Source organism: Stegostoma tigrinum, chromosome 46, assembly GCF_030684315.1.
Source record: "Stegostoma tigrinum isolate sSteTig4 chromosome 46, sSteTig4.hap1, whole genome shotgun sequence".
Classification (NCBI taxonomy): domain Eukaryota; kingdom Metazoa; phylum Chordata; class Chondrichthyes; order Orectolobiformes; family Stegostomatidae; genus Stegostoma; species Stegostoma tigrinum.
Window position 1 is genome coordinate 9,072,710 of NC_081399.1, and position 12,698 is coordinate 9,085,407.

Sequence of the window (12,698 nt, forward strand, 5' to 3'; positions counted from 1 at the left end):
TCTGCATCTCTCCTTCAGCTGCTCTCTCTCTCTCTCTCTCTCTCTCTGTTTCTCCATCCCCTCATATCTCTCGGTGTTTCACCATCCCTCTCTGTTCCTTTCTCTCTCTCTCTCTCTCTCTTTCTCTGTTTCTCCATCCTGTTCTGTTTCTTTCTCTCTGTCTCTCTGTCTCTCTCTCTCTCTCTCTGTTTCTCCATCCCGTTCTGTTTCTTTCTCTCTGTCGATCTCTCTCTCTCTGTTTCTCCATCTCTCTCTGTTCCTTTCTCTCTCTCTCTCTCTCTCTGTTTTTCCATCCCTCTCTGTACCTCTCTCTCTCTCTCTCTCTGTTTCTCTATCCCTCTCTGTTCCTTTGTCTCTCTTTCTGTCTCTCCATCCCTCTCTGTTCCCCCTTCTCTCTCTCTTCTGTTTCTCCATTCCTCTCTGTTCCCCTCTCTCTCTCTCTCTTTCTGTTTCTCCATCCCTCTCTGTTCCTCTCTCTCTTTCTGTTTCTCCATTCCTCTCTGTTCCCCTCTCTCTCTCTCTTTCTGTTTCTCCATTCCTCTCTGTTCCCCTCTCTCTCTCTCTTTCTGTTTCTCCATTTCTCTCTGTTCCCCTCTCTCTCTCTCTTTCTGTTTCTCCATCCCTCTCTGTTCCTCTCTCTCTTTCTGTTTCTCCATCCCTCTCTGTTCCTCTCTCTCTCTCTCTTTCTGTTTCTCCATCCCTCTCTGTTCCTCTCTCTCTCTCTCTTTCTGTTTCTCCATCCCTCTCTGTTCCCCCTTCTCTCTCTCTTTCTGTTTCTCCATCCCTCTCTGTTCCTCTCTCTCTCTCTTTCTGTTTCTCCATTCCTCTCTGTTCCCCCCTCTCTCTCTCTCTCTCTGTTTCTCCATCCTTCTCAGTTCCTATGTTTGTCCCTCTCCGTCACGGGCTGTCTGCCAGAGGGCGTGCACACAATGGTCAGTCCCAGCGTTTTGCTATTTATTTCTATCCTGTGAAGTTATCAGCTCACACCAGAGCTGTGGTTGCGAAGGGAAGTGTCCAAGGCTCGCAGTTCTCTCTCTCTCTGTGTGTCTGTGTCTGTCTGCTTTCTCTAACAGCTATCCCTGGATCTCCAGGTCCCCACATTCAGACAAACCCAAGATTGCTGTTCCAGCTTTACCTCAAACGCTTGAAGAGTTGGATTGGAGCCATCCCGAAGGAGCCCTGGAAAAAGATGGATTCAGGATCTGGTGCCATCAGCAGAGCCATGCTCCTGTTCTGGCTGTGGGCTGGTGAGTGAGAGATGTCGGAACTAGAGCTTGAATGAGGCCGTTCGGCCCTCGTTGCCTTTGGGGAGAGAATCTCGGCGCTAACGCTCTCGCCTTGGTGCCCTTCCGAATCCAAAAACGCATCCCTGTCTTTTTTGAGCGTATTCAGTGAGCTGTTGCCCCAGCCTTCTGTATTTAGAGAATTCCCCGGGTTGACCACTGTGAGGAGAGCTCATTTCGCACGTGGCCCAGCCCAGACATTGTAATTGTCATGTTCTGGCCTGGTAATCCCACCTCCAACCAGGCAAAACCTGCCTCCCGCATTGTGTCCCGACAGAATTGGAGATCATTCACTCAGATCGACCCCTCTCGTCCCACAAACCAGTGGCTGCAGGTCCCAGTTCTCCTCCTGGGATAGTACAGCCGTTCCCGATAACTGAAGCCCCCGCCCTCTGCCGCAGCCCTTCCACAGCACAGATCATCACTGTAATACCTGAGGGAGGGAGGGAGAGGGAGAGAGAGCCAGTGAGTAGGGAGTGAGGGAGAGCGGGGAGTGAACAGGAGAGTGTGAGGGACAGTGAGGGGGAGAGTGAGGGACAGAGTGAGGGAGAGTGAGGGACAGAGTGACGGGGAGAGTGAGGGACAGAGTGAGGGGGAGAGTGTGAGGGACAGAGTGAGGGAGTGTGTAAGGGACAGAGTGAGGGGGCAGTGCGAGGGAAAGAGTGAGGGGGAGAGTGAAGGATAGAGTGAGGGAGTGTGTAAGCGACAGAGTGAGGGAGAGTGTGAGGGACAGAGTGAGGGGGAGAGTGCGAGGGACAGAGTGACGGCGAGTGCAAGGGACTGAGTGAGGGGGAGTGTGACGGACAGAGTGAGGGGGGAGTGTGAGGGACAGAGTGATGGCGAGTGCGAGGGACAGTGAGGGAGAGTGTGAGGGACAGAGTGAGGGGGCAGTGCGAGGGAAAGAGTGAGGGGGAGAGTGAAGGATAGAGTGAGGGAGTGTGTAAGCGACAGAGTGAGGGAGAGTGTGAGGGATAGAGTGAGGGGGAGAGTGCGAGGGACAGAGTGACGGCAAGTGCGAGGGACTGAGGGGGTGTGCGAGGGACTGAGTGAGGGGGGAGTGCGAGGGACAGAGTGAGGGGGGAGTGTGACGGGAGTGTGAAGGGTGACGGTGAGGGGAGACAGTGACGGTGAGAGTGAAGGGAGAGTAAGTGTGGGTGTGCAGTTAGGGGAGAGTGACAGGGAGAGTGAAGGAGAGAGTGGGACGGAGTGAGTGAGAGAGAGTGAATATGGGGGAAGGGGTTTGGAGGTAGGATTGAGAGGACAAGTGAGGGGATGGAGCTGCAGTGAGGGAGTGTGGGAAGGAGCGAGGGAGTGAGAAACTGAATGGAGGGAGTGAGGAAAAGGGTGAGAGAGTGAGAAACTGAATGGAGGGAGTGAGGAAACGGGTGAGGGAGTGAGAAACTCAATGGATGGAGTGAGGGAAGGAGCGATGGAGTGAGAAACTGAATGGAGGGAGTGAGGGAAGGAGCGATGGAGTGAGAAACTGAATGGAGGGAGTGAGGGAAGGAATGATGGAGTGAGAAACTGAATGGAGGGGAGTGAGGGAAGGAGTGATGGAGTGAGAAACTGAATGGAGGGAGTGAGGGAAGGAGCGAGGCCAGTGAGGGGATAGGTGGGAGCAACAGGATAGGGATGGATGGAGGGATGGAGTGCATGAGGAAATGAGGATAGGATGGAGGGTAAATAGGAAAGGAAGGAGGGTGAGTGAGAGAGGTTAAGAAACTAGAGCAGGAGAGGGTGGGGAGGGAAATCAGAGGGAGATTTGGGAAGGGGATAGCGCGGGAGAGAGAGAGAGAGAGAGAGAGAGAGGGATGGAGAAGGAGGGATGTTGGAGATAGAGCGAAAGGTTTTAAGAATGTGAGTGAGTGTGAGTGTGGGTGAGTCTGTGAGCGTGTGCATGTAAGTGTGTGAGTATGAGTGTGTGTGGCATGTGCGTGTGAGCCTGTGTGTGTGTCTGTGAGTGTGTGAGTGTGAGAGTCTGTGAGTGTGAGTCTGTGAGTGTGAGAGTGTGGGTAAGTCTGAGTGTGAGTCTGTGAGTGTGTGTGCGTGAGTGAGTGTGAGTCTGTGTGTGTGTGTGCGTGTGAGTGTGAGAGTGCGGGCGAGTGGGTGTGTCAGTGCGTGTGTAAGGGCGTACACTGGTTTTAAACACACTAAGCCTCGACACAGAAACCCATAACTTTGCCGAGCCTAATCCCAGAAGTCAGCCCCTCGGCTACTACTGTCCAGCTGGAGCGGGAACTCTCTCCTGCAACAGGGAAAGAATTCCTCTGATTTTTCCCAAAGGAGCGACAGTGCGAGAAAAAGAGAGCGAGAGAGGCACAGTCTCCCAAGGAGAGAGAGAGAGAGAGAGATAGAGCGCTACAATCTCTCAAGAAGAGAGATAGAAAGAGAGAGAGAGAGAGAGATAGAGCGGTACAATCTCACTAGGAGAGAGAGAGAGAAAGAGTGGTATAATCTCCCAAGGAGAGAGGGGGAGAGAGAGAGCGAGAGAGAGAGCGGTACAATCTCACTAGGAGAGAGAGAGAGAAAGAGTGGTATAATCTCCCAAGGAGAGAGGGGGAGAGAGAGAGAGAGAGAGCGGTACAATCTCCCAAGGAGAGAGAGAGAGAGTGGTAAATCTCCAAAGGAGAGAGAGAGAGACAGACAGAGAGAGAGAGAGAGCGGTACAATCTCCCAAGGAGAGAGAGAGAGAGAGAGAGCGGTACAATCTCCCAAGGAGAGAGAGAGAGAGAGAGAGCGGTACAATCTCCCAAGGAGAGAGAGAGAGAGTGGTAAATCTCCCAAGGAGAGAGAGAGAGACAGACAGAGAGAGAGAGAGAGTGGTAAATCTCCCAAGGAGAGAGAGAGAGACAGACAGAGAGAGAGAGAGAGAGCGGTACAATCTCCCAGGGAGAGAGAGAGAGAGAGAGAGAGAGAGAGAGAGAGAGAGCGGGTACCATCTCCCAAGGGGAGAGAGAGAGAGAGAGAGAGAGAGAGCGGTGCAATCTCCCAAGGAGAGAGAGAGAGAGAGAGAGAGAGAGAGAGAGAGAGAGAGAGAGAGGAGAGTGAGCGGTACAATCTCCCAAGGAGAGAGAGAGAGAGTGCGGTACAATCTCCCAAGGAGAGAGAGAGAGAGCGGTACAATCTCCCAAGGAGAGAGAGACAGAGAGAGAGAGAGAGAGAGCGGTACAAGCTCCCAAGGGGAGAGAGAGAGAGAGAGAGAGAGAGGAGAGAGAGAGAGAGAGAGAGAGAGAGAGAGGTACAATCTCCCAAGGAGAGAGAGACAGAGTGAGAGAGAGCGGTACAATCTCCCAAGGAGAGAGAGAGAGACAGAGAGAGAGAGCGCGGTACAATCTCCCAAGGAGAGAGAGAGAGAGACAGAGAGAGAGAGAGAGAGAGAGAGAGAGAGAGGTACAATCTCCCAAGGAGAGAGAGAGAGAGAGAGAGAGAGAGAGAGCGAGCGGTACAATCTCCCAAGGAGAGAGAGAGAGAGAGAGAGAGAGAGAGCGGTACAATCTCCCAGGGAGAGAGAGAGAGAGAGAGAGAGAGAGCGGTACAATCTCCCAAGGAGAGAGAGAGAGAGAGAGAGAGAGAGAGAGAGAGAGAGAGAGCGGTACAACCTCCCAGGGAGAGAGAGAGAGAGAGAGAGAGAGAGAGAGAGAGCGGTACAATCTCCCAAGGAGAGAGAGAGAGAGAGAGAGAGAGAGAGCGGTACAATCCCCCAAGGAGAGAGAGAGAGAGAGAGAGAGAGAGAGCGGTACAATCTCCCAGGGAGAGAGAGAGAGAAAGAGGGCGGTACAATCTCCCAAGGAGAGAGAGAGAGAGAGAGAGAGAGAGAGAGAGAGCTGTACAATCTCCCAAGGGGGGAGAGAGAGCAATCTCCAAGGGGGGAGAGAGAGAGAGAGAGAGAGAGAGAGCGGTACAATCTCCCAGGGAGAGAGAGAGAGAGAGAGAGAGCGGTACAATCTCCCAAAGAGAGAGAGAGGAGAGAGAGAGAGAGAGCGGTACAATCTCCCAAGGAGAGAGAGAACAGAGAGAGAGAGAGAGAGAGCGGTACAATCTCCCAAGCAGAGAGAGAGAGAGAGAGAGAGAGAGAGAGAGCGGTACAATCTCCCAAGGGGGGAGAGAGAGAGAGAGAGAGAGAGAGAGAGAGCGGTACAATCTCCCAAGGGGAGAGAGAGAGAGAGAGAGAGCGGTACAATCTCCCAAGAAGAGAAAGAGAGAGAGAGAGAGAGAGCGGTACAATCTCCCAGGGAGAGAGAGAGAGAGAGAGAGAGCAGTACAATCTCCCAAGAGAGAGAGAGAGAGAGAGAGAGAGAGAGAGAGAGCGGTACAATCTCCAAGGAGAGAGAGAGAGAGAGAGAGAGAGAGCGGTACAATCTCCCAAGGAGAGAGAGAGAGAGAGAGAGAGAGAGAGAGAGAGAGAGAGCGGTACAATCTCCCAAGGAGAGAGAGAGAGAGAGAGAGAGAGAGAGCGGTACAATCTCCCAAGGAGAGAGAGAGAGAGAGAGAGAGAGAGAGAGAGAGAGAGAGAGAGAGAGAGCGGTACAATCTCCCAAGGAGAGAGAGAGAGAGAGAGCGGTACAATCTCCCAAGGAGAGAGAGAGAGAGAGAGAGAGAGAGAGAGAGCGGTACAATCTCCCAGGAGAGAGAGAGAGAGAGAGAGAGAGAGAGAGAGCGGTACAATCTCCAAGGAGAGAGAGAGAGAGAGAGAGAGAGAGAGAGAGAGAGAGAGAGCGGTACAATCTCCAAGGGGAGAGAGAGAGAGAGAGAGAGAGCGGTACAATCTCCAGGGAGAGAGAGAGAGAGAGAGAGAGAGAGAGAGAGAGAGAGCGGTATATCTCCCAAGAGAGAGAGAGAGAGAGAGAGAGCGGTACAATCTCCCAAGGAGAGAGAGAGAGAGAGAGAGAGAGAGAGCGGTACAATCTCCCAAGGAGAGAGAGAGAGCGGTACAATCTCCCAAGGAGAAGAGAGAGAGAGAGAGAGAGAGCGGTACAATCTCCCAAGCAGAGAGAGAGAGAGAGAGAGCGGTACAATCTCCCAAGGGGGGAGAGAGAGAGAGAGAGAGAGAGAGAGAGAGAGAGAGAGAGAGAGCGGTACAATCTCCAAGGGGAGAGAGAGAGAGAGAGAGAGCGGTACAATCTCCCAGGGAGAGAGAGAGAGAGAGAGAGAGAGAGAGAGAGAGAGAGAGAGAGGTACAATCTCCAAAGAGAGAGAGAGAGAGAGAGAGAGAGAGAGCGGTACAATCTCCAAAGGAGAGAGAGAGAGAGGAGAGAGAGAGGAGAGAGAGAGAGCGGTACAATCTCCCAAGGAGAGAGAGAGAGAGAGAGAGAGAGAGCGGTACAATCTCCCAAGGAGAGAGAGAGAGAGAGAGAGAGAGAGAGCGATACAACCTCCAAGGAGAGAGAGAGAGCGGCACAATCTCCAAGGAGAGAGTGAGAGAGAGAGAGAGAGAGAGAGAGAGAGCGGTACAATCTCCCAAGGAGAGAGAGAGAGAGAGAGAGAGAGAGAGAGAGAGAGAGAGAGCGGTACAATCTCCCAAGGAGAGAGAGAGAGAGAGAGAGCGGCACAATCTCCCAAGGAGAGAGTTGAGAGAGAGAGAGAGAGAGAGAGAGAGAGAGTGTACAATCTCCAAGGAGAGAGAGAGAGAGAGAGAGAGAGAGAGAGAGAGCGGTACAATCTCCCAAGGAGAGAGAGAGAGAGAGAGAGAGAGAGCGGTACAATCCTCCCAAGGAGAGAGAGAGAGAGAGAGAGAGCGGTACAATCTCCCAAGGAGAGAGAGAGAGAGAGAGAGAGAGCGGTACAATCTCCAATGAACAAATGTGCTGTGACTGTGAGGAGCTGAGGTTTTCCGGGAAAACATTTGGCAAAGTTCCAGATCAAACATTCCAACATTAACACAAACGCATACTTCAGGGAGTAATGGCAGAGCCGGCCAATTGGATACAGAACTGGCCGGAAGTTGGGAGACGGAGTGCGGAGGGTGTGCCACAGGGATCGGTGCTGGGTCCACTGCTTTTCATCATCTACATAAATGATTTGGAGGGGAAGATAGGAGGGGTGGTTAGTAATTTGCAGATGGCAGTGAGATTGGTGTTATAGTGGGCAGCGAAGAAGGTTACCCTCAGAGTACAGAAGGATCTCGATCAGATGGGCCGAGGGGTGGCAGATGGAGATTAATTTAGATAAATGTGAGGGGCTGCACTTTGGAAAGGGACATCAGGGCAGGACTTATACACTTAATGGAAGGTCCTGGGGAGTGTTACTGAACAAGAGACCTGGCGGGAGGGTGCAGGTTCATAGCTCCCTGAGAGTGGAGTCGCAGGTCAACAGGGCGGTGAGGGAGGTGTTTGGGACACTGGCCTTTATTGGCCAGTGCATTGAGTACAGGGAGCTGGAGGGTCATGTTCAGGATACTGGTGAGGCCCACATTTGGAATACTGTGTTCAATTCCGGTCTCCCTGCTACAGGAAGGATGTGATGAAATTTGAAAGCATTCAGTAATCATGAACAAGGATGTTGCCAGGGTCGGAGTGTTCAGCGACAGGGAGAGGCTGGGACTATTTTCCCTGGAGCGTCGGAGCTGAGGGGGGTGGGACCTGACAGAGGTTTATAAAATAGTGAGGAGCATGGAGAGGGTGAATAGACGAGGCCTTTCTCCCCAGGGGTAGGGGGAGTCAAAAACTAGAGGGGTATAGGTTTAAGGTGAGAGGGGTGAGGGAGCTGAGGGGTAACTATTTCACACAGAGGGTGGTGCGTGTATGGAATGAGCTGCCAGAGGAAGTGGTGGGGGCTGGTACAGTTACAGCATTTAAAGGCATCTGGATGGAGACATGGATAGGAAGGGATTAGAGGGATAAATGCTGGCGAATGGACCAGATTAATTTAGGACATCGGGTCGGCAGGGACGATAACCCCCTGAACATCACCTGTCTACGGCAGAATACTGGGCTGTGAGTGCCATCCCTCCCTCAAGCATGTTCCTGTGAGATTGCGCAGCCATGTGTCGAAACAAAACACCCTCAACTAAACTGCACAGTGGCTCGTGGTTAGAGCCACTGCCCCACTGGGCCGGGGCCAGGCTTCAACCCCACCCCTTCAGGTGACTGCCTGCGCACAGATTGCATGTTCCCCCACCCCCCACCGTGTCTGTGTGGGGTTTCCCACCCACAGTGCAAAGGCGTGCGGGTTAGGGCCGGTTGGCCCTGCGGAATTGCAGGGTCATGGAGTAGGGTGGGGTGCAGCTCGGAGGGATAGCACAGAGCCGATGGGTTGAACTGCCTCGTGTGTATCGGGGGTGTGTAAAAGGAAGTGCGTGTGCCAGTGAGTCTGAGAGTGAGTGTGAGCGTGAGAGTGCGTGTGAGCCTGTGAGTGTGTGTGCGTGTGAGTCTGTGAGTGAGTGTGAGTGTGTGATTCTGTGAGTGTTTGTGCGTGAGTGTATGAGTGTGTGAGTCTGTGAGTGAGTGTGAGTCTGTGAGTGTGTGCGTGTGAGTGAGTGTGAGTGTGAGCGTGTGTGTGCGTGTGAGTGTGAGAGTGCGGGCGAGTGGGTGTGTAAGTGCGTGTGTAAGGGCGTACACTGGTTTTAAACACACTCAGCCTCGACACAGAAACCCATAACTTTGCCGAGCCCAATCCCAGAAAGTCAGCCCCTCGGCTACTACTGTCCAGCTGGAGCGGGAACTCTCTCCTGCAACAGGGAAAGAATTCCTTGATTTTTCCAAAGGAGCGACAGTGCGAGAAGAGAGAGCGAGAGAGAGGCACAGTCTCCAAGGAGAGAGAGAGAGAGTGAGTGTGTGTGTGTGTGTGTGTGTGTGGAGAGAGAGTGAGTGTGTGAGTGAGTGTGAGTATATGTTTGTGTGTGTGAGCGAGTGTGTTACTGTGAGTGTGACTGTGAGTATTACTGTGCGTGTGACGATGTGTGTGAGTGTGTTACTGTGAATGTGACTGTGTGAATGTGTTACTGTGAGTGTGACTGTGAGTGTGTTACACAGGGATTGGCTGCGGGATGCAGCTCTGTGTGTGTGTGAGTGTGTGAGTGTGTTACTGTGAGTGTGACTGTGAGTGTGTTGCTGTGAATGTGTTACCGTGAGTGTGACTGTGTGAGTGTGTTACTGTGAGTGTGTGACTGTGAGTGTGATTACACAGGGGCTGGCTGTGCAATGCAGCTCTGTGTGTGAATGTGTGTGAGTGTGTTACTGTGAGCGTGACTGTGTGAGGTGGAGAGAGTGTGTTACTGTGAGTGTGACTTTGTGAGTGTGAGAGAATGCGTTACTGTGAGTGTGAGTGTATTACTGTGAGTGTGTGACTGCGTGAGTGTGTTACACAGGCGCTGGCTGCGCGATGCAGCTCTGTGAGTCTGTGAGTGTGTGACCGTGTGAGTGTGTTACACAGGCACTGGCTGCGTGATGCAGCTCTGTGAGTGTGTGTGAGTGTGTGACTGTGTGTGTGTTACACAGGCGCTGGCTGCGCGATGCAGCTCTGTGAGTGTGAGAGTGTGTGACTGTGTGAGTGTGTTACACAGGCGCTGGCTGCGTGATGCAGCTCTGTGAGTGTGTGTGAGTGTGTGACTGTGTGTGTGTTACACAGGCGCTGGCTGCGCGATGCAGCTCTGTGAGGTGTGTGACTGTGTGAGTGTGTTACACAGGCGCTGGCTGCGCGATGCAGCTCTGTGAGTCTGTGAGTGTGTGACCGTGTGAGTGTGTTACACAGGCACTGCTGCGTGATGCAGCTCCGTGAGTGTGTGTGAGTGTGTGACTGTGTGTGTGTTACACAGGCGCTGGCTGTGCGATGCAGCTCTGTGAGTCTGTGAGTGTGTGACCGTGTGAGTGTGTGTTACACAGTCGCTGGCTGCGCGATGCAGCTCTGTGAGTGTGTGACTGTGTGAGTGTGTTACACAGGCGCTGGCTGCGTGATGCAGATCTGTGAGTGTGTGATGTGTGACTATGTGAGTGTGTTACACAGGCACTGGCTGCGTGATGCAGCTCTGTGAATGTGTGTGAGTGTGTGACTGTGTGAGTGTGTTACACAGGCACTGGCTGCGCGATGCAGCTCTGTGTGTGTGTGTGAGTGTGTCAGTGTGAGTGTGTTACACAGGCGCTGGCTGCGCAATGCAGCTCTGTGTGTGTGAGTGTGTGAGTGTGTTACACAGGCGCTGGCTACGCGATGTAGCTCTGTATGTGTGTGTGACTGTGTGAGAGTGTTACACAGGCGCTGGGTGCGTGATGCAGCTCTGTGAGAGTGTGTGAGTGTGTCACTGTGAGTGTGTTACACAGGCGCTGGCTGCGCGATGCAGCTCTGTGTGTGTGTGAGTGTGTCACTGTGAGTGTGTTACACAGGCGCTGGCTGTGCGATGCAGCTCTGTGTGTGTGTGTGAGTGTGACTGTGTGAGTGTGTTACACAGGCGCTGGCTGTGCGATGCAGCTCTGTGTGTGTGTGTGAGTGTGACTGTGTGAGTGTGTTACACAGGCGCTGGCTGTGCGATGCAGCTCTGTGTGTGTGTGTGAGTGTGACTGTGTGAGTGTGTTACACAGGCGCTGGCTGTGCGATGCAGCTCTGTGAGAGTGTGTGAGTGTGTCACTGTGAGTGTGTTACACAGGCGCTGGCTGCGCGATGCAGCTCTGTGTGTGTGTGAGTGTGACTGTGTGAGTGTGTTACACAGGCGCTGGCTGTGCGATGCAGCTCTGTGTGTGTGTGTGAGTGTGACTGTGTGAGTGTGTTACACAGGCGCTGGCTGCGCGATGCAGCTCTGTGTGTGTGTGTGAGTGTGACTGTGTGAGTGTGTTACACAGGCGCTGGCTGTGCGATGCAGCTCTGTGTGTGTGTGAGTGTGACTGTGTGAGTGTGTTACACAGGCGCTGGCTGTGCGATGCAGCTCTGTGTGTGTGTGAGTGTGACTGTGTGAGTGTGTTACACAGGCGCTGGCTGTGCGATGCAGCTCTGTGTGTGTGTGTGAGTGTGACTGTGTGAGTGTGTTACACAGGCGCTGGCTGTGCGATGCAGCTCTGTGTGTGTGTGTGAGTGTGACTGTGTGAGTGTGTTACACAGGCGCTGGCTGTGCGATGCAGCTCTGTGTGTGTGTGAGTGTGACTGTGTGAGTGTGTTACACAGGCGCTGGCTGCGCGATGCAGCTCTGTGTGTGTGTGTGAGTGTGACTGTGTGAGTGTGTTACACAGGCGCTGGCTGTGCGATGCAGCTCTGTGTGTGTGTGTGAGTGTGACTGTGTGAGTGTGTTACACAGGCGCTGGCTACGCGATGTAGCTCTGTATGTGTGTGTGACTGTGTGAGAGTGTTACACAGGCGCTGGGTGCGTGATGCAGCTCTGTGAGAGTGTGTGAGTGTGTCACTGTGAGTGTGTTACACAGGCGCTGGCTGCGCGATGCAGCTCTGTGTGTGTGTGAGTGTGTCACTGTGAGTGTGTTACACAGGCGCTGGCTGTGCGATGCAGCTCTGTGTGTGTGTGTGAGTGTGACTGTGTGAGTGTGTTACACAGGCGCTGGCTGTGCGATGCAGCTCTGTGTGTGTGTGTGAGTGTGACTGTGTGAGTGTGTTACACAGGCGCTGGCTGCGCGATGCAGCTCTGTGTGTGTGTGAGTGTGACTGTGTGAGTGTGTTACACAGGCGCTGGCTGTGCGATGCAGCTCTGTGTGTGTGTGTGAGTGTGACTGTGTGAGTGTGTTACACAGGCGCTGGCTGTGCGATGCAGCTCTGTGTGTGTGTGTGAGTGTGTGAGTGTGTTACACAGGCGCTGGCTGTGCGATGCAGCTCTGTGTGTGTGTGTGAGTGTGACTGTGTGAGTGTGTTACACAGGCGCTGGCTGCGCGATGCAGCTCTGTGTGTGTGTGTGAGTGTGACTGTGTGAGTGTGTTACACAGGCGCTGGCTGTGCGATGCAGCTCTGTGTGTGTGTGTGAGTGTGACTGTGTGAGTGTGTTACACAGGCGCTGGCTGTGCGATGCAGCTCTGTGTGGAGAAGATGCCGCAGGGAAAGGGCGCGGCGCGGTGCGGAGTCCAGCTGCTGTCCTCCAGCCCCGAGGTGCAGTGGTTCCGGGGGCCGCACAAGGTGCTGCCGGATCAGTCCCACTCGCTGCTCTATGGGGGCAGCGTCCTGCAGATCGGCATCAACAGCCCCGTCGCGGGCACCGTCTACACCGGCCGCCACTCGGGCTCGGGGGCCGAGGCTACTGTCGACATCGGGCCGACCTGCGGCTTCACCGGCGTCTCCTGCCAATCAGGTACATCCCACACTCACACTGTCACACTCACTCACATTCACTCACACTCTCACTCATTCACACTCACACTCTCACACTCACTCACACTCTCACTCACCCACACTCACTCACACTCTCACTCATTCACACTCTCACACTCACTCACACTCTCCCACACTCACACTCCTTCACACTCAAACTCACACTCACTCCCACACTCCCACACT

At 53.6% G+C, this 12,698-nt stretch overlaps 1 protein-coding gene across 2 annotated transcripts in view; it reads left to right on the forward strand.

Annotated features, from left to right (window-relative positions):
- Nucleotides 1-1,000: 1,000 nt before the first annotated feature.
- Nucleotides 1,001-12,698, forward strand: part of LOC132207377 (uncharacterized) — a 20,355-nt gene continuing 8,657 nt past the window's right edge. For both annotated transcript variants that reach the window (XM_059642806.1, XM_059642807.1), the window contains exons 1-2: nucleotides 1,001-1,247; nucleotides 12,199-12,492. In XM_059642806.1, coding sequence (XP_059498789.1) covers nucleotides 1,190-1,247; nucleotides 12,199-12,492 — 352 coding nt within the window. In that variant the 5' untranslated portion in view covers nucleotides 1,001-1,189. The remainder of the gene's footprint in view (nucleotides 1,248-12,198; nucleotides 12,493-12,698) is intronic.